Source organism: Echinops telfairi, unplaced genomic scaffold (genome assembly GCF_000313985.2).
Source record: "Echinops telfairi isolate 266 unplaced genomic scaffold, ASM31398v2 ScPeMD7_9;HRSCAF=40, whole genome shotgun sequence".
NCBI classification, from domain to species: Eukaryota; Metazoa; Chordata; class Mammalia; order Afrosoricida; family Tenrecidae; genus Echinops; species Echinops telfairi.
The window spans coordinates 2,559,159-2,581,654 of record NW_022103906.1 but is presented as its reverse complement, the minus strand read 5'-3'; the positions used below and the strand labels follow the sequence as shown (position 1 = coordinate 2,581,654).

Sequence of the window (22,496 nt, the reverse complement as noted above, 5' to 3'; positions counted from 1 at the left end):
GAAAAGTTTCAACAAGCTGATGAAGCAGTGGAAGTACTCACTTGTCTGTGGGGGTAATTTGGATGACAGCTACTTGGTCAACTGACTGGAAGAGATCGATATTTGTACCCATTTCAAGGAAGGGTAATACCAGAATGCTCAAATTATAGAACAAAATCATTGATATCACGTGCAAGTAAAATTTTGCTGAAGGTGATTCAACAATGGTTTTAGCAGTACACTGACAGGGACCTGCCAGAAGTTCTGGCCAGATTCCGAAGATGATTTAAAACAAGATATATCATTGCTGATATCAGATGAATCTTGGCTGAAAGCAGAGAATACCAGAAAGATATTTACTTGTGTTTTATTAACTATACCAAGGCATCCAACTGTGTGAATCATAACAAAGTATGGATAACCTTGAGAAGGATAATTCCATAACACTTAATTGTGCTCATGCAGAGCTTGTTCATGGTTCAAGAGGCAGTTGTGTGACCAGAGCAAAGGAATACTGCCTGGTTTAAAATCAGGAAAGTTAGGGTTGCATTCTCACACCATATTTATCCAATCTGTATGCTGAATAAATTATCTGAGAAGCCTGATTATATGAAGAAGAGTGTGGCATCAGTATTGAAGAAGGCTTATCAACAACCTGCAATATGCAGATGATACAACCTTGCTTGCTAAAGTAAGGAGGTCTTGAAGCACTTGCTGATGAAGATCAAAGATTGCCACCTTCAATATGGATAATAACTCAATAAAAAGATAAAAACCTTACAACTGGACCAGTAGGTAACATCATGATACAGGGAAGACAATGTTAAACTTATCAAGGATTTTTGTCTTGCTTGGATCCACAATCAATGCTCATGGAAGCAGCAGTTCAGAGACCAAAATGTGAGTTGCATTCAGTAAAGCTTTTATAGTTTTAAAAAGCAAGGATGTTACTTTGAGGACTAAGGTGCACCTGACCTAAGCCATGTTATTTTCAATTGCCTCATATACATGTGAAGTTTGGACATTGAATACAGAAAACTGAAGAAGAATTGAAGCATTTAAATTGTGGTGCTGGTGAAGAGTATAGAAACTACCACAGTCTACTAACAAGATGAGCCAATCTGTCTTGGAAGAAGTATGGTAAGTATTTTGAAACTTCGTCTCACCTATTTTTGACATAATGTCAGGAGAGGCCGGTCTTATGAGGACATCCAGTTTGGTAAAGTAGAGGGGCAGCAAAAAAGAGGAAGTCCCTCGTGGCGATGGGTTACACACCAGGGCTGCTACAATGGGCTCTAGCCTAGGAACAGCAGTGAAGACAGCACAGGGCCGAGCCGGGTTGCATTCTGTTGTGAAAAGGCCACTGTGGGGCAGAATGGACTTGATGGCGGCCGTCTTTCCATGATCCAATGTGCTGCAAACGTTCAAGAGCTGTGTGAGCATGTACAGCTTTTGGAAGGATGGACATCTAGATCTTCAGTTTCCTGAATATATTTTCACAGGAATTAGGTCAGATTTTACGGTTTCGAAACTTTATACAATTCTGAGGACTTCTGTTAAGGACAAGGAAAAATTCATGAATATAAACCTAAGTGAGGGACGTAGAGCTCTGAACTCTCTGGCATCACCTCTATTCTGACTCATAGTAAACCCTATGTGATAGAATAGAACTGCTCTGTGCGTTTCTGAAGCTGTAAATCTGTAAGGAAGCAGAAAGCCTGCTCTTTCTCCCAGGAAGTGGCTGATGGGTTCAAACTGCTGAACTTGAGACTTGTAGGAGGTCCATGCAAACAAAGAGTCCCGATATATCATGTTACATCAACCTCTATTGTGCTTTCCAAACTTTGATTTTCCTCAGAAACTGTATAAGGGGTCTTTTTGAGTTTCTGTTATCATCTCCCTACTTTGTAACTCTTAATTCTCCCAGTTACACAAGAAGAAAAACCTCTAAGTTATTGAAGTCCTGATGAGGCGCAGTGCTCCTCGATGTGGAAGCCACTTTGGGATACTGTGAATACCGGTCCATGGAGAGAAAGTAAGCTATTCTGATGGCAGAGTAGCACATCTCTTTGCATGTCAAGTGGTTTACATTTCTATCAGCAAAACTGAAGGAGCTCATTGAATTATCAACTGATGGGTCATTGAAAATAATTTTGGTGATAGATTTCTCTCTAATTTTTTGACAGGCAACTCATAAGGAATTCAATGAATCAAGTGACATTGCAATTTTAAAAATTAAAAAACCTTTTTATGCTGTCATCTACTTATTTATGTGACCAAAATTTCTCAGCAATTACCTCTGTAAAAATGAAAACAGGGGTAGAATTCATGCAGAACCCTGTCTTAATATAGAAGTAATAAATATTCTTCCTCCATTCCCAACACAATTGTACTCTTAACATTGAATACTTATCAAAAGTAATCATTGTTCTTTTTATTGATTGCATATTACTAATTGCAGTAGTCTGGTGGGGGCGGGAATAAGAACCACTGTACTAACAGGTAGATGAGCAGGGCTTCCAATGCCATCTGCTGCTGGTGGTGGGCAGAGCTGAGTTTGCTTTGCAATGTTGCGTGCATGGCTTTTTCTAGATCTATGAACACTCCTAAGTGGAGGAGCGTCTATGCATAAAATGGAGGTGTCTGTGAAAATGAGGCAATGTTATTTTTGGTTTAAAAAAGAGAGACAATTTTCTATTAAAAGCGGAATACTTTCAAAAGAAATTTTGATAGTACAGCATGTCTCTTAGCATCCCTCCACCAATCATTTGGAATCATAACCTTTTTTTACCTACTTCCTTAAAATCTTCTATTTAAGAAATATGTTACCAATTTAAGTGAAGTCTTTATTGCCCTTTCCAATCTCACTTGTTTTTTTCTCCCCTGTTATGGGTTGAATTGTCTTTCCTCTGAAAATGAAGTATTGAAGTCTGAACCCTTAGAACTTGTGGCTACACCCTTGCGAGAAATCGCAGTTGGCAGATGTTATTACCAAACAGATGTCATGGACTCCCAGAAGCTAGAGGAGACAAGGAAGGACTCCTCCTTTAGCCATAGTCATATATGAAAAGCAGTGGGAAAGGAACAGCAAAGGAAATGCGATTCTGCACCAAGGCTCATCAAGAGATGAGCCCCAATCCATATGACTAGTGTTTTCCTGTAAAGATACATAGGCCCAAAGGGAAGATACTCTTATGAGATGGAGGTAGAGATTACAAACCAGGGAGTGCTTTGGACTCCAAGAAGCTCGGAGAGATAAGGAAGGATTCCTCCTTTAGTACCTTGAGAGAAAACATGGCTCAGTCAGCATCGTGGGTTTTGACTTCTATCCCCCACAGTGTGTGAGAATAAATTTCTGGGTTGTTTTCCAAATAGTCACCCACATTTTGACACATTGTAGAAATTAATATATATTTCTTCAGAATTTGGCAGTTAATGAAGTTACACATTTTTATACCTTGTGTGTGTCTGTGTACATATATAAATTTAATTGTCCCAAAGTTATTTTTAATGATTATATTTTTTGGCCTTTACATTATGGTCTGTATATTTGAGGGGGTATACAAAAAAAAAAAACCCAACAACAATTTTTCCTCCAAAAACTATGTTTTAAATTTTTTTACAAAACAACCGTATCACCTTCAAAGTACTCACATTATACTTAATACACTTGTCAAATCTACACTTCTATTCCTGGAAATATTTTTCAAACTCAGCTGTTTGGATGGTTGGCAGCACCTCCCACATTTTTTTGGTTCATCTCCTCTATGGTCTTCAATTGTCTGTCCTTTCATGTTTCTTTTTATTGGTGGAAGCAAAAAGAGTTGCATAGAGCAAGATTAGGTAGGTCAGGTGCATGGGGTAAGAGAGGCATGCTGTTTTTTGCCCCAAACAAGCACACTGGATGGCTGCATGAGCTGAAGCATTGTTGTGGCAGCAAAACCAGTCCCCATCTGACACAAATCAGGCCTTTTTGTTGCACACTGTTAGGCTATTTTTTTTCAAAACCTCTAAATAGAAAGCTTGATTAACAGTCTGACCTGGTGGAATGCGTTGACATTTTTGTTCTTTCAGGAAGTTGATGGACATCCTGAACAAGGTTTATCATTAATTGACATTTCACCTTTTTTGAAACAAGAAAATCACTCAAACACTTGAGTTTTTCCCATAGCACTGTCCTTGTAGGCTGTGTTCAACATCGCAACAGTTCCCGTGGCATTTTTCCCAAGCAGGAAACAGAATTTCTCAGTCACATCCTGTTCTCTTAAATCAGCCATCATAAAAACTGAGGTTTGAGCGAAAATGCTTTTAGGAAAACATTCACTGTGACCAGAGAGAGCCTTCCCAGGTGACACCACTGGGTGCACTAACTCAGAGCGACTTGCTTGATGCTGGCCTAGCGGGAAAAATGTGTTCTATGAAAGCTCCACCCAGTGGAGTTTTTCTGGTTTTTGGGGGGTACCCCTTGTATTTCCTGTCTTGTTTAAAGTGCCGTTCTGTACCTTAATAGTAAAGATATGCTTTTCATGTGTAAACATTTTTTCCCCTTCAGATCTTTGTGTACAACGTGGAGGTAAATAGTTAATATCAGATATCTGGTTTTCTCAGCACCAATTATTTAATACCATTTGATAGATTTGTAAACATGTATGTTTCTGTTTTCACATTTGATCCATTGGCTTCTTACTGTCCCTGTGTCACATTACCCTGGTTTGTAAAGTATATTAATAGATGGTAGGACCAACATATTCAATCGATTCTTGAGTGTTTTCTCCATTTTTCTTGGCCCATTTCCTTTAAAAATGTATTTCAAAATTAGGTACGTGAATATGAAAATTAAAATAATTTATAAATGATCAAGGGTCCATGAGGGTAGGAAGGTGGAGGAGGGAGGGGAGAAAAAGGAAATGAGGATGGCAACATATATATACAAATATGCTTGATACAGTTGATGTATGGATTGTTATAAGGGCCATGTGTTAGTCCGGGTATACTAGAGAAACAAATCCATAAACACTTATATGTGAATAAGAAAGAGGTTTATATACAAGAGCAATTGAATATTGAAAAGACAGCCCAGCCCAGTCCAGATCAAGACCATAAGTCTGATATTAGCCCTTATGTCTGATACCAATCTATAAAATCCTCTTCAGACTCACAAAACACATGCAATAATGCCTAGTTCAGGACGATCTCAGGCCAGTGAGTAGAAAGTCTTTGGATCCAGTGGTGTTGTAATATCTCATTGTTGGCAGGGGTCTCCCCATGGCTTCTCCAGCTTCCAGAGTTGCATCAGGGTAGGTCCATGTGGCTTCTCCTCAGAGATATGTCACAGGGAGTCAGCAAAAAGAGAGTCTTCAAGGAAGTGAGCTGAGAGAGGGTTTCCAGGGAGGAAATCCTGGATTTCACAGAATTCTCAGGAGAAAGCCATGCCCACACAGAGGCCTCATTGGCTATACCCGATTGACAGACTACACTCCACCCCTTCACTCTTAATCCTCTCAAGTCCTAAATTGACACCAGAATGTGTAACTACCACAGGCTGTAAGAGCCCCCAATAAAATGATTTATTAAAATTTTTAAAAAGGAAAAAGGAAAAAAAAAATTAGGTAAGTTGCACACAAAAAATTCTCTTGAAAATTTGTTTATACTTGTAGCATATGTATTGATTTGGGTGGGAATTGACATTTTATTTTGCCTGCGTGCTTACTAAGATTTCTTTTCTTCAGTCATGGACTTCAAGGATTATTACCTTATTCTTGTGAGAGCTAGCTAGGGATTGAGAGAATGTCTTTCGTATTTTATCTGCCACTTCTAGGTGCTCCGCACAGGAAGTTTTCAGGTTATCTTATTATCACATAACCAAAAATGGAAATCTGGTAAAATGCACTAATGTCTTATCAAAAGTATAACTGATTAGCTAAATGTTCATGGATGAAAGTCAGTGTTACAAGGAAAAACAAAGGTTATGATAGTTTGCATTCAGGCTCAGGAGTAATCCATTCCTGATGTCTGACTCTCAATATGTACACTTTCTTATGAATGTTTAGTGGAGTAGCAAAAATGTTTAAATAAAATTCTGCATGTTTGAATATTTGTGCTTTTAGGAAATAATGTAATGAAAAAGGAAGTGCCTTTAAAAGCTCACTCTTTTAAATATGTTGAAAATCAGAAGGAAAATAAAGCAATTATTCTTGTATACTGAAAGAACCCTTTGATGAATAGATTTGGAGGAAGGTAGAGAGATTGATCAGCAATAGGAATACAGATTCCTTCAGATGGCCAAGGGCATCGGCATCTTCTGCTTAGCCATCCTCCACAGAAGGAGCCTGGAAACATCGCCTCCACCACATGGAAATTTCCTCAGAGATGTGTACTCTGAGTAGCTCAGAAAGCACCACTAAAGAAGCTGCTGTGATTTGTGTCTAAACATTCATGTGTATCTAGTTTCTTGAAATATTATGATACCAGGACAGAAAGAAAATGGTCATGGCATGGAATCTGTTGCCCATGAGGTCAGCTCTCTTCAATTCAGCCCTGCCTTGAGGGAGTGATATGCACTGCTGTGGCCCTTTGCCACTTAACCTACGGAGTTAGCGAGCATTTATTCTGCTTTGCTCCTGAGAATAATTAAACTAAAATATTTAACATTACAATATTACATAATGGAATAGAATATACAGGGACATTTTTAGCTGAAATTTAGGACTGTATAGAGCAATTGTGCTTAAACCGTGTTCCTCATATAAGATGGTTACTAAGAACTTCCCTAGTATTGAAAGATATGTTGATGAGTGTGATATTGCATTTTGCCTACCAAATTGGCAAAGGTTTTTGTTTTTTATTTTAAAGTGTATATTCCACCTTGTCATTGAGAGTTGAGGAAAATGAACACACAGATTGCAAGTAGGAATGTCACAAGGCACAGGCTTCCTGGCAAGCCATTTTATAGCATGTATTAAAATAATACATTTTCATATCCTTTGACCCAATAATCATCCTCTTCACACTTAAGATGACTCATACCTATATCCATACAGGGCTCAAGTGCTCCAAAACTCACTCAGTTGTCTTTTCTTAATTAGACCCACTTCCTATGTAAATTTGAACCAGTCTCATGACTTAAAATTTCAGATAGATACTCAAACATACATACATGTATGCATATATATTATGGCTCCCAAATTTATTTTTCAGACTTAGACCTAGTTCCCAATTTGGAGATTTTCACCCTGATGTAGCTAATAATGCACTGTTTATACAACTGTCTACCAGCTGGCCCCACTTAGACATATAATATTTAGACATCTTAAACCCTAACTCTCTAAAATAAAGTTTTACAGTGACTTCTACTTGCACAAACTCAAAGTCTCCTTCTTTACTTATGTTAGACAGAATTCTCTAGAGAAAAAAACCCAGGACACTAATGACTATATATCTCATTAATCTATAAAACAGTCCAAATGGCTCAGTGCAACTCACTTCCTTGAGACAGCTAATATACTGGCAGTCCTTCAAGTCTTGAGGCCCACCAGGTAGTCCTCTGTAGAGCAATTCAGGTTATCTGGCCACAGGCAGCAAACAGCAAGGCAGGTCACCAATAGTCGGCCAGATGGCAGGGTCTGACAGTCCCCGCTCAAGCTATGTATACTCCAGTTGCATGGCAAAGCAAGTCTTAAGCTACAGCAAACCACAAACTACAGCCCACAGGTTAGGTGTTCCACAGGTAGTGTAGCTCACAAATTGAAGCGGAGAACAAACTAAGGCAGCTGCATACTGGTCTGATGATCCAAGAGCAAGAGACAGGAAAGGTGAGACTTGCAGAGCCATTTATTTCACCGCCCTTCAATTAATCCCACATGTGTTCATTGGTCATGTTGGCACAATAAACCTATCACACTACTCTTTCTCTCATACCCAATACACTAGGTATGGCCCCTTGGGATGTCTGGCCCCCAGGGTATATAAAGTCCATGAATCAACAATCCCCACTAACATCACATGCCTCACCGAAGAGAAGCGGTGCTAGCCATCACATTAGGAATGAGTTGTTAAATGTTTGCCCAAATATAGCAGGCTAAGTTTTAAGTTGATAATCTTGTATGGCCCATGAATTATATTATAAATTCCCAAATATCCAAAAGATTACCCACTCTTGAAATAAATAGTGCATCAGCATATTCTGAATCTAGTTCTTTTTTAAAGACAATTTTATTTTCTTTGCCACTGTAATGATAAGAGCCCATATGAGTTGCTGAGGGCATGGACATAGACAGGCTCCCAGACTTTTCTAAGGTAGCAAAACAACTGTGCATGAGACACAAGAGCATGCTGTTAGGGAATATAAAATGGCAAAGGTGGTGCAGAATGTGGTTAAGTCATCTTCAGTAAAATTACTGAACTCTTGACGTGTTTCGGGTGAGTGGATCCTCAGTAGAGAAGAAGAGGTTCGGTTTCGTGTTTGGATTGACAAGGAATAAAAGAGAAGCAGCATGCACAGACACTGGCACCAGGGACAGAGCAGATGATGACAAAGAATCATCTCAAGGATTCAGAAGAAGTGCAGGAGGTCTTTGGACTGTTGCAGGTCAGGTAATTGAGAGTCAGAGCCAGGTGCCTCTCATTCTTCAAGAAGTAGGAGGCCGTAGCTGACATATGGTTATTTCATACTAGCTGGAAGTTAAAGCTGAATCGCTAACAGTTGGCTTAACGAATAGTGCTGCATTTAAAAGATGGAATGCTATTCAGCTATTCAAATCATGATATTAAAGAATGAATAATTTTGCAGATGCATATGGATATTGCCCTTGATAATGAGAAAAATTTATTGAAATCATATGAGCAATTTAGTTCACCACATTTAAATGCACCGGGAAAAACGCACTTAGAAAATTACTTCCTCTTCCTTAAGTATTTCTGTCTTGATTTTCAGAAGTGCTTTCAGTCACTATATTTACTTTAACTTCTTTTTTTCATTATGGTTGTTATTGTCTTTTTGAAGATATTAAATTGGAATATCAGAACTATTTTTGATAAAATTGGTTGGAATAATCCCTGTGATGATTGTTAAGGAAGTAAACAAAGTAAGGATTGATAAGTAAAATGTGGCTTATTCATTTAGTAATAGGATATTAAAAACTGCTTAAAGTAGTCAAGTGAAAAGAGTAATTTGCTGAAGTGTGCATGACTAATAACATCTGTGTATTCCCATCTATGTTTTTACTTTCTTTCACTGATATGTATGTGTCCATAAATATAATGCATATTCTTTAGGAATTTTAGTTGGAATTGCATTTAATTGCTTGCTAAATTTAGGAAGTACTGACATATTAATATAAAGTCTTGCTCTCAGTTTTATATCCCTACTAGTTATAGTCTGTTGTACTACAGTAATTATTTAGTTCATAAATATTTCCATGAATTTCCAGAATCACATCATTGATTTTCTGTCTATTTTTTTACAACATAAGGTCTCTGACACTAGGAGTTTGTCTGATTCGTTTATTATAATATTTCTAGTATCTTGTACAGTGACTGGAACCAAACAAACTCATAACATTTGATCAACTCTTGATGAATTTAGTAAACTGTATTTTGGGCCTATCCAAGATCTGAGGAAAGACTTAAATGATATGCACAATCAAATGTTGGAGACTACCGTTCTGAACTGGCTTCACACAGTTTTAGCAGAGTTTCTTCTAAAATGTTATTAGATGCTTGGGATGCATCTTTATTATCATTACTAATATTAAATCAGTGATTGCATACTCATTTTATGTTTTGTGCCTATTGTCTAATGTGTATTATTTCATTCAATCTTTGAAACAATATGTGATAGTTAGGTTTGTGTCAACTTAACTGCACCAGGATTCTCATTGGTTTGACACTTAAAGCCTAATAATTCTTAATGCAATTGAAAGGAAATTTCCATGGGGTTATGGCCTACTTCCTATATAAGTGGATGCTGTGGAAAAGCTTGCTTACTTTTTTGCTGTGTTTGGATCCTGTATCTGGCTCATTGACCTCTGGTTCTTTGTACTTGATCCATAGTCTGCCATATTACCTGTCAATTCTTGGAATCATCTGACATGCCAACCTTGGATTCATTTGCATCTCTAGTTACAAGCCTAAGTGGTTAACCTTGGCATCATTCACCTCTCTAGTTACAACCCTAAGTTGCTGACTTTGGAGTCATCTGCCTTTACACTCACTAGCCTCTGTGGTCTTCCTAATGATCTTAGGTTTTTCAGCCACTGAAGCTACTCAACAGAGAGAATCCTCCAGTTTAGCGTCTAATCCATGGATTTAGAATCTGCCTGGACTCAAGCTGGTCCACTTCTACTAGTGTGTGATCCATGTTCTTAATATAACCTTCTCTATATTTATATACATATAGAAGCACCATTGGTTTTGCTTCTCTAGGGAACCTAGCCTAAAACACAATATACAAAAGATACTTTATTATACTATATTTCTATAGATTAGTACTCTGAAGCTTAGGGCACTGGAGTAATTAGGAGAAGGAGCTGAGATGTGAACTCAGATGTAATTCTACACTTCAATACACTTCAATGGATAGTTACCACAGAGAAGAGAAAAGAAGACTGTGTAATAAGATCTTCCTAATGATTGATCTAGAACTGCGCTGCCCAGTAAGGTAGCAATTACCTATATGTGTCTATATAAATTTTTATTACAATTGAAATTTTAGGTCTCTGTTTGCAGTAGCTGTATATTACAAGAAGTTAGTGGCCAGCGTTTTGGACCAGATAGTAAGCATTTTCGTCACTGCAGTGAGTTCTGTTAGACTTCACTAATCTGGAATTTTATATGTGCTCAAGCTGACATTGAAGAGTGGTGAGGGGCAAATTAATGAACAGAGTACAGAGAGGTAGCTGGTGAGTTGTATCTAGGATAGCTGCATAGCTATCTGGAAAGAAAATAAATTGAGACTGAAATTTCAAAATTGGAAAATTTGGCTGTATTCCAATTGGCACCATTATTTAAATCTTAAAAAATGAAACCAGAGAGCTACCCAAAGAAACCATGGTAGAACTTTTTCCTTACAATATTTTATATGCTTTCAGGGTCATAAAGAAAATTCAGAATTCTACTCGGCCAAAGACATATGTGAATAAAGTTAAAAGGCAAATAATAAAATGGAACAAACTTATAGTTCATCCTTGCTGATGAAGGCTTCCATTCCTTCATACAGAAAGAGCGTCTGCCTTAAGAAGAAGAAGCTGATGATTAGCTCAAAACAGACATGAGCAGAGGAAAGTCAGAGTCAGTTCATAGAAAGCACATACAAGTGTCTCTTTCAGCATTAGAGAATAAACTGATGCTTAACTCATTGATAATAAGGGAATGATAAATGAAAATACATATTGAGATACCCTTTCATCTGTCAAATGGACAAAGATAAAAAAAATTGTCAATAACCTATGTCAAAAACAGGGAGTATTCATGCATACCTTATTTAAAGTATGGATTGCCACATTCTTCAGGAAAGACAGTTGGACGATATATATCAAGGCCATAAATACATTTATCTTGGATCTAGCAATTATACTTCCAGCAATTTTTCCAATAGCTTAGCATATATCTATAGAAAATGGCATGTTTAAGGTTATTCATTATAGCATTGTTCAGAATAATGGGAGTTTGGGGGTGAGGGCAACTACATTCCATTAATAAATTGGTTCTATAAATTGTGGTACATTTACCCATTGGCATTGTAGGCACCTATTTAAAAGAGTGAGAGGAACACTCTTTGTGTTTTCCTGGAGTGAGGACCAAGACATATTAAGTGAAGAAAGCAAGAGGCACTGTTTGCTACTGGGTTCATTAATAAGTAAAAGGTAAAAAAGAAATAATATATGCATGCTTGCATATGCACAGATAGTTCTGGAAGAATACACAGACAAAAATGGTAACAGTTGCCTCCTGGAAGGGAAACTGAGTAACAGGGGAACAGAGATAGGAGGGAGACTTTTCACTATACACCTTTGTACCCCTTGAGTTATGCAACTGTAGGACCTATTAAGTAAATGGTGGTGGTGGGGGCTAATCTTTAAAAAGAAGCCAATAAATATATTTCAAATCTATACAGCATAAGAGATTTTACCACCCACAAATTCTCACTGGCTGGGGTATCATCTATTTTAACAGAAACAAAAGTGAACTTGGAGAGGAAGGTATGGAATATTGGAAACAGCAGGGGACTCAGAAGTAGATAGAAAAAATAGGTAATTCTTGACTATAGTAAACCAATAATAATTTTTGTATGTTTAATAAAATTTGGAAGTCATTGTGACCTTAACAAGAGAGAATTCTTTCCTTGTTTCAAAAGTGGAGGAATGGAAAAATTATGGATAGTATAGTAGTTTTGGCCGTGTTTGCATGTAGATTAGGTGGTAGATGAGGGAAAGTGGGGGGAAAACCTTTTTTTTAAGTTTGGAGAAATAAGAGTGTGTTTGAATGTTAAGGATAATGTTGAAAGGAAAATAAAAATTAATAAAAGATAATGCAAGTGTGAGAGGGAAAAATTGTCAAAGCCTTCTCTTTGACTAGGTAGAAGACAGGATCTTGTCTAAGAGTGAAGGCATTGGCCTTGGACAGTCTATAGTTTTGTTCTAGTTGTGGGTGCCATCAAGTCAGTCCTGACTCCTTGTAGCCCTGTGTACACCTATGACATACAGCTGTGGAAGACCAGCCACCCATCTATGTTCTGCACCATCCTCAAAATTGTTATGTTTGAGCTCACTGTTGCAACCACTGTGTCAGTCCATCTCACCAAGGGTCTTCCTTTTTCTGCAGCCTTTCTTCTTTAGCAAGCAAGTCCTTTTTCACGGACTGATCTCTTCTGATAACATGTCCAAAGTATGTGAAATGAAGTCTTTCCATCCTAGCTTCTAAGGAACATTATTGCTGTACCTCTTCTGAGACTGATTTGTCAGATTGGTTTTTCATTTAGTAGGTCGTAGCACTTTCAGTATTCCCAGCTGATATATGTGAGTGTGTGTATCTTAGTGTATGTATGTATATATGTTTGTATATGTGTGTTTGTTGACTAGAGCAACAAATCCAGTGATGCTCATATATGGGTAAGACAGAGCTTTCTATAAAGAAAACATCCCATCCCAGTCCAACTCAAATCCTTAATTCTGATACTAGCTCTTGCGTCCCTCTTTAGACTCACGCAGTCACATGCAATGAAGCAGAGTGCAGGAAGACCGCTCCCCATGTGGATCCAATGGTAGTGGGAACATCACAGGGCTCTGGCAGCTCTCAGAGTGGCCCTGCAAGCAGGAAGGTGAAGGCAGAGAAAGGGAGGGAGGCCACCCTCCAGAGAGGTGTAGATCAGTCACACCTTCAAGTGAGGTTATCAGTGTGCCTGAATGACAGGCTAAATTCCACTCCTACGCTTTTATATATCTTCAAGTTGACATGAAAATATGTAATTACCACTCTATATGTATATACATGTATGTGTGTGTGTGTGTGTATATATATATATATGCAAAATAATTTGGGAAGATTGAAATATTGATGTCTATGTATATGTCAGTTGGTATTTTGCCAGATGAATAAAACAAAGAGGGAGAGAAGATCAAGGAAGCTATAAGCACATGCAGAGGAATGATTATAATGAAGAACTAGAAATTTAGAGCTGGGAAAGAAGGAAAAGGAGACTTTCAAGATTAAAAACAATTAAAAGGTGGTAGAATCAATGAGTTGTAGTTCCAAATGAATTTGAAGAATAAAGTCAACCTTGAATGATAATATCCTATAAAATAAGTACCAGTACCAGACCCATGCATTTTTACAACTCAGTCAACTGAAAACTCACAGCCATCATGTCAATTCTGACTCACAGAGGCACTGTAGCAGAGAATAGAGATGCTTGTGCGGGCTTCTGAGACTGCAGGAAGCCTCGTTTTAATCCTGCCGAGCGTGTGGTAGGTTTGAATTACTGACCCTGGGTTTAACAGTCCAACTAAAATTGATTGAATCATGAAGTTTCTCTGAGTAATTTCAAACATGGTTTTCATCTGTTTTTCTAGGAACACCAGTGCTTATGAGTTTAATCAGCAAGGAAGGTAGATTTCTGATGTGTATTCTGTAGATCTCAAACTCTTACACCATGAGACAAGATGTCCTATGGGAACTCTGCTCTAATTTAGCTTCTGGGGCTAATAAATGCCATGCTCTGTATGTGTCAAGTTGAAAAAAAATACGGAGGATCAGATAGCTACTGGCTGCTCAATAAAAATAAAGTTGATCATCTCTGTGCTTACCATCTACGCAGTGAATATAATGTGTGACATTTTTTATATGGGTACATGTCATCACTCTAAGCTGTATTTTACTCAGAAGAATAAAAATTAGAACTAGAAGCTTTTATGGGTTAGTTAGCCACCTGAATTTACAGATAGCGAATTAAGGCCCAAAGGAATATTCTAATATCTTGCATGAACTCTTTTATTATAACATTATTGTCATTGATAACTTAAAGACCTAGCCTTAAAAGTGAGTGTCTGGTATTTTGACATATGAGGATTATATCTATGGCATATTAAAACTTTAATTCTTTTTCTTTTAGATGTGCTTTTATTTTTCATTAGATGACCCATCTCATATTTCACTTCCATGATATATTTTGTATTCCTCCTAATAATTAAATGAGCAATGACATTTCTAAGTTGTATTTAACTTTCTTATTAAGAAAGATTTGGCTGATTAAAAGCTTCCAAAAATTATTCTGTGAAAAATGACCAAACGGTGATGTTACCCAATAGGGGATATATACTTAGAAGCAAGTCTCCATTCTGCCCTTGACTCTAGCAGAGAATGACATAGTAATTAATCAACTACGGTGAATCAAATTAACTTAAGAGCTAGAATTTTTATATTTAGCTTCAAGAAATTGAAATGCACTGAAAACAGGAATTTGAAATTATTTCAAGGTTTTTGCACTTAAGTATCTTGAAACAAAACATTCTGTTACATGTCAGTGTTTTGTGCAGTGTTTGTCACTGTCTTTAAAATCAAATTCATTTTATCTAGAGGCTAATTGGGTTATTCATTTGTGTTATTTTACATACAAAGTTACTTTCTCATATTTTATATGAAAATCTAGAGGCTTCAAAGATTAGTATTACCTACATTGAAAAATACAACTTTCCTCTAGTTCCTAAATGTTTCCTCCCCGCTCCCACTATCATGATCCGAATTCTACCTTGCAAGTCTGGCTAGACCAGAGGATGTACACTGGTACAGATAGGAATTGGAAATACAGGGAATTCAGGGCGGATGAGCCCTACAGGACCAGTGGTGTGAGTGGCGAAACAGGGAGGGTAGAGGGAGAATGGGTTGGAAAGAGGGAACCGAATACAAGGAACTATATGTGGCCTCCTCCCTGGGGGATGGACAACAGAAAAGTGGGTGAAGGGAGACGTCAGACAGGGCAAGATAGGACAAAATAATAATTTTTAAATTATCAAGAGCTCATGAGGGAGGGGGGAGCGGGGAGGGAGGGGAAAAATGAGGACCTAATGCCGGGGGCTTAAGTGGAGAGGAAATGTTTTGAGAACGATGAGGGCAATGCATGTACAAATGCACTTTACACAATTGATGTATGTATGGATTGTGATAACAGTTGTATGAGCCCCTAATAAAAGGATTTTTTAAAAATCAAAGAAAAAAAAGAAAGAAAGAAAAATTAACTTAAAAAAAGAAAAGAAAAGTATGTAGCAGAAATCAGCTGCCTTACAGTTATCTTTTTAGACAATATACTGGTGTATATATAAGCCAGCAAAAGGCACAATTTTGAATCACAAATTCCATTTCTATGCATTTATGTTAAGGAAAAAAAGTGGACATGTGTATAAAAGTGTGTCCACCAAGGATGATCATAATAAATGCTTGAAAAGGTGAAGCTAGAAACCACCTCCATGTGCAATATTTATTAGAATGATTATATTATAATTTACCTAGAACATGAAATAGTATACAGTAAAACAGTGTGAGAATTTATATTTTAATACATTAGTATTGCATTATATTCCCTTTGAAATATATTTTACATAGAAATGTATACTATGTACATAAAAACGTGTGCTCCCACTGAAGTGTGTGTGTATAGTGTGTTTGTGAGTGTACACAATGTCTGCCTGTTGTTAGTCTACTCATAGATGGAAAAATTCTGGAAGACTATGTACCAAATCTTAAGAAGTTTCTGTTGCAACGATGAGTATGTTGTTGTTTTTAAGTGCTGGCGAGCCGATTCTGACTCCCAATGACTCTATGTACAGCAGAGGGAAACTGCCCAGTCCCGCCTATCCTCACAATTGCTCTTCTGTGTGAGCCCACTGTGGCAGCCACTGTATTGAAAAACAAGGATGTTACTTTGAGGACTAAGGTGTGCCTGACCTAAGCCTTAGTATTTTCAGTTGCCCATATGCATATGAAAGATGCACATTGAATGAGTAAGACTGAAGAAGAATTGATGCATTTGAATTGTGATGCTCCAGAAGAAACTGAAAGTACCATGGACCACTAAGAGGACAAGCCAATCTGTCTTGGAAGAAGTACAGCCAGAGTGCTTTTTAGAGGCAAAGATGATGAGACTTTGGACATATTGTCAAGAGAAATCGGTCCCTGGAGAAGGACATCTGCTTGGTTAAGTGGAGGCCGGTGACAAAGCGGAAGGCCCTCAGGACATGGATTGACAGTGGCTGCAAGAATGGGCTCGGGCACAGGAATAGTTGTGAGGATGGCATGGCACCTGCAGTACTTCATTCTGTTGTGCCTAAGTCACTGTGGGCCAGAGCTGATGTGATGGCGCCAAAGCAAACAGTTCCATTACTAAGCTTGATGTCCTTCCCAGGGCCTGAAACATGTCCAAAGTATGTAAGATGAAGTGTCATCATCCGCACTTCTAAGGAGTGCATTGTAAGGAAGACTTTTCACTGTCTGCTTCCTAATCATAAATTAAATAGGGCAAATGAGTTGTATTCTAAAATCAAAAGTTTATATAGAAATTAATTTAATGTGAATTTAAATAACTATGTCTGTTAGAGGAAACCAGCCTCCAACAACTGAAGGGCTAGAAGGCGCAAAGGTACAGGTATAATATATAAAGATTATAGTAAAGTCATAGAGGATAAGACAGATAGGAAAGAGAATAAAATAAAGGAGACACATTTTATGGTAGCATGCTCACCTCAGTTCCTCTTGCTGGACTATTCAGAACTGGGAGAAGTGAGAGCCAGCCTTTCCTGTCTTGGGACATTTATAGGGAGCCTGAAGACATGCATATTCCATAGTGACATGTGTCACAAGGTGGGTGGTATCTACATTAAGGTCCCTGAGCTCACAGGTGAGGAAAGCTAATGCCTGCCTTGGGAGAAGGTGGAAGGGGGGTGGGGGTGGGGGGTTGGGTGTTCCAGCGGGAAGAGAGAAAAGGATAGTGTCTCCTTCTATAGGGAGATATCATCAACCATGTGCTCACTTTAAGGCAGCATAGCTGTTAAGGGGAGAATCTGTGGGAATGATTTTTAAAGCAGCGTAGTATACCTGGACTTTACCTTTAAGTTACCAAAGTGGAGGCTTTCCTGCCATGGAATACCAGCTTTCCAGGTTCCCTCTGTAATAAGTTAGGGATATAGACCTCATCTTAGTTCCTTCAGTGTTAGTTTCCCACATATGTCGTATGTCATATGTTTTTGTTTTTCCTGAGTCTATTCTGACTCATAATGACCCTGTGTGCAACAGAAAGAAACAGTCCAGGCTGCACTGCCCTCACAACTGCGTTATGTTTGAGCTCATTGCAGCACTGTCTTGGTTCACCGCCTGGAAGGGCTTCCTATTTTTCTCTGACGCTCTACCAAGCATAATGCCCTCTTCAGGGCTGGCCTTTCCTGATAACATGTCCAAGGTATGGGAAGCAAAGTCTCGTCTTCCTCACTTCTAAGGAGTATTCTGGCTGCACTTCTTCCAAGATAGATTTGTTTGTTGATCTGGCAATCTGTGGTGTTGTCAATATTCTTCCCTAACATCACAATTCAAACGCACCAATGCTCCTGCCTTCTTCCTTCTTCATGGTCTCAACTTCATATGCATGTGAGGCAATTGACAATACCTTGACTTGAACCAGGCTCACCTTGGTCCTCCAAGTAACATGTGTGCTCTTCAACACTTTTCAGAGCTTGTGCAGCTGAGTGGGTTCATAGGTGACCTAATCTTCTGGTAAAATGCTTCACTTCTTAAAATCGGTAAAATAATGGTTTGGTTTCACTGAACCATTTGATTTCATAAATGTGTGATTGCTTTAGGCAATGTTTACAAGTGCATATTATTTTTGTTTTTCATTTACAGATGATGACACTAAGGTCCAGTCTAAGAGACGACTCTATACAGTGAGTCTGCCTCCCACTGGGTATATCCCATGTCTGTCGGAGCTGAACGTTGCTGTGGCATCTGATAATCCCTCCAGCAGTGATGACATCGAAGGTAATTATTTGATCCTTGGTGGGTGGAGAAGTTAACATCTTGACCAATAAACCTTTTTTTAATATTCTCATTTTTTAAACATTTTAGTAGTATAAATTAATGTTATCTAAATTTATAATTAGAAGGAAGTGGTAGGCTTATTAATGTATAACCCACACAATATACTATCACGTATTTTATAGTTTGAAAAAGTGATTGTAAAAAAATTGCAGTTATGTAAGAAATATTTTGAATGGGGATATAAAGATGGTACATGGTTGCAGCCATATTCGTTAATGAGTTAAAAGAAATCTGAAATTATCAACATGTGAACTGTACTTGCTTTGGTACAGTGGAACCCCACCACCACCACCACAGTTTTCAAATTTTCTGAGATTAAATAACCTTTTTATAATTGTGGAAATAACTTATCTGTCATATGAGGGGGATGAATTATTAGACATTTTTTTTTTGCTATTGAATATCAAGTATCTTATGGATGAAGAAAATAAGACAAAAGAAAGACTAGGTATTTGGTTCAATTACCTATTACTAGAGAAGGAAGTGTAGCACTTTAAAGTATTTTACCTTTATTCTCTTCAGAGTGATCTTGAAAAGCTTTTAAACAGAATTTTGAATTTTTAAACAAAAACTTAACCTCAATGTTTTTTAGCAAGTAGAAAAGTGCTATAAACTCTGATCAGTTTGAATATCTAGAGAATGTGGCTTTCTAGTACATTGCCCTTTCTAGCTTTTGAATTAAAGGATCAATAATCATCGGACCAAAAATAAAGTAATTAGGAATAATGCATTTGCGTTTTCAAGCCCCATTGAAATCTTTGAAATGTAATTATTATGTGAATCAATTATTTAACCAGAAACTTTAATTATGTTCTGGTGAAGATCAATTATTTTGGTGACTGTGCTTCATCATTTACTTAGTATGTTCAATAGCAAAGCATGCTGGACTCACTGATGTGCAATTTTGTACAGTTGATGATGCCAATGGGCACATACATGTCTGTCTGCGAAAGCTTCTCTTAGTCCTTCCCATGACCAAATGCCACATCTAAAAGTGGTTAAGTCAAGACTACATGAGACAGTGTCATTGTAGAAAATGGAAAGCTATTTGTACCAAATGGGCAAATATTCCTCTAATGAATGGAAGTGTCTGGAAGATGATATGCATTGAAAGCCCAGCTTATTGCCACCGAGTGGATTCCAATTCATAGAAACCCTCTGTGTAGCCTCTTCTGCTGCTGCTGCTGCTGTGAGTCTCAGTGCGATGGAGACACCAGGAGTGGCCCTGGCACCAGCTACTTCAACAGTTGTAGATTAGTTAGAGCCAAGCCTGATTTCTCTAAAGAACAATCAGCTCAGGTCTACATAGTTAAAGGAAAAGGGAATAAGATTAGGATTCAGTCTACTTAAATTGCATTGGTAACAGAGCTTGGATAATTTATGCCATAAGTTTGATCACAAATTGTCTTTTACGTTATGTATTTAGAAGTTGCTTCCTAGGGAAAACACGTCTTTTAATTTATTTCCTCTGTTACTTTGTAGCAGTAAATGTTGAAAACCTTAACTATGTTATTTTCCCACCCCATTCTCACCCTTAGAGGCAGGTGTTTAGGGAAGAGGGTGATAGAAACACTCTGTGATGGTAACTGCAAGTGAGCAGATAAAATAAGGCAATTGCCTTGGGACCAACTAGTAAAGTTAGAAATTGTGCCAATAGGAGGTAGAGATTTCTCTGCTAGTTAATACCCTGGGATTTGAATATTCATTTAATCTATTCTGAATTCTTACACCTGGTTCCATCAACCATGACTCCTGACTTGTCCTTAACCTTACATCTGAATTCTAGCACCTCACATACTGACCTCCAGTTATGAACTCTGGTTGTTTGGCTGTGATCATTCTGGGACTCCTAGACTCCCTGTCTGCACTAGGCTTGATTTGAAATATTCTTGCCTATCTTCCCATTGCACATCAGTTGGGGATGACATAAATGGCTTATCTCTGCTTTCCAAGAGCAGCTCCTTCAAGAGGCTCCTTGAATTCAGTTTAGTAAGTTAATAATGATATAAATCATTAACCCACTTTCCAGGAGAGCAATGGATAGCTAATTAATCAAACTCAGGATGGCAGGATCTTTAAACATTATATACTTCTAGCTTCATCTCCAAATGTCTCAATTTTTTGAAAGCTTTGTAGTTTTCTTTTTGTTTTTACTATCAATCTTTTTGTTCTTAATATAAACCTCCTGGAGTCAACCTCGTCAGAACTTTTGAATTGGTGAAGTTAGGGGAGGAAATAGTTGTTAATTATACATTTTTTCACATGGGTTTCCTACTTCCATTGGCTGACTTTCCTGAAAAAGTAGTGTTACTTGTAGGTTGGTAGTGATGTTGGCATTTGTTCCATCAGAACCTCTTACGTTTCTATGAGACCACTTTACTTTATTTCCCTGTGACTGCTCTCTAAATCACCGCATTCTTGTATGAACAAAGAAGAAAATCTGTCACAATATTGAAGAAGTGATCATTCAAGGGTGGGTATGAAAACAGGCCCACAAAGTAAAAATATGAGATGACAAGGTATTTTAAGTTATTCCGAACACAGTTTTAAGACCAGAGGATGTACACTGGTACAGATAGGAACTGAAAATACAGGGAATCCAGGCTGAATGAGCCCTACAGGACCAGTGGTGTGAGTGGTGAAACAGGGAGGGTAGAGGGAGAGTGGGTATGAAAGAGGGAACCGATTACAAGGAACTATATGTGACCTCCTCCCTGGGAGACGGACAACAGAAAAGTGGGTGAAAGGAGACATTGGACAGGGCAAGATATGACAAAATAACAATTTATAAACTATCAAGGGCTCATGAGGGAGGGGGGAGCAGGGAGGGAGGGGAAAAATGAGGACTTAATGCCGGGGGTTTAAGTGGAGAGAAAATGTTTTGAGAATGATGAGGGCAATGAATGTACAAATGCGCTTTACACAATTGATGTGTGTATGGATTGTGATAAGAGTTGCATGAGTCCCTAATAAAATGATTTTTAAAAAAGAAGTAAAGAGAACAGGATACTTAAAGTTGGGGGGAAAGAAGAAGGTTGCATTGCCACGGCTTTCAATTGGAGTATTGTAGGAGCAGTCAATCAATGAAGTCACACAGAAAGTTACAGAAAGATGTTTACGTGTGTTTTTTTTTACTGTGCCAAGTCAGTCCACCTTGTGGATTATAACATACTAGGGCTAACATTAGGAGAATGGAAATTCCATAACACTTCCTTGTGCTCCTGCAGAATCTGTGCATGGAGCAAGTGATAGTGATTTGAACACAACAAGGGAATACTGAATGGTTTAAAATCCAGAAAGGTATGTCTCAGGATTGTATCCTTTCACCATGCTTATTCTATCTGTATGCTGATAAAATAATCAGAAGCTGGATTTTATGAAGAAGAACACGTCATCAAGATGAGGGGAAGGCTTATTAACATCTATGATTTGGAGGTGACACAAGGGACTTGAAGCACTTACTGGTAAAGATAAAGGACTGCAGCCTTCAGCATGCATTACAACTCATTTCACAGAAAACAAAAGCTTCACAACTAGACCAATAGGTGACAACACGATACGTGGAGAAAAGATTGAAGTTGCCAAGGATTGCAATTTTCTTACATCCACAGTCAGTGGAAAGGGAAGCAAGCAGGCAAGGGACTAAATGAAGTAGTGCACTGGGCGAATCTGCTCACAAGACCTCTTTTAAAGTGCTGAAAAGAAAGGGTTTCACTTTGAAGACTAAGGTGTGCCCCAGTGACAGTGTGGGAATTGCACCTGATCTGACCCCGCCACAGTGAGGCAAAGCACTGGGGGAGTGCAGCGGAACAGCAGGGGAGGGGAGTAGCAAGATCACCAGGGAATGATGAGGGTGGACATTGGAGACAGGGCATGGTGCCCCAACAGGCTAGACCGGAAAGCACAAGCTTTTCTTTCTTGGTATATTTTAATTTGTTCTT

General features: G+C 38.2%; 1 protein-coding gene across 1 annotated transcript in view; it reads left to right on the top strand.

The window, feature by feature from the left end:
- ERICH1 (glutamate rich 1) overlaps positions 1-22,496 on the top strand; it is a 141,648-nt gene that overhangs the window by 42,238 nt on the left and 76,914 nt on the right. Inside the window, exon 3 of the mRNA XM_045286803.1 lies at positions 18,361-18,495. Coding sequence (XP_045142738.1) covers positions 18,361-18,495 — 135 coding nt within the window. The remainder of the gene's footprint in view (positions 1-18,360; positions 18,496-22,496) is intronic.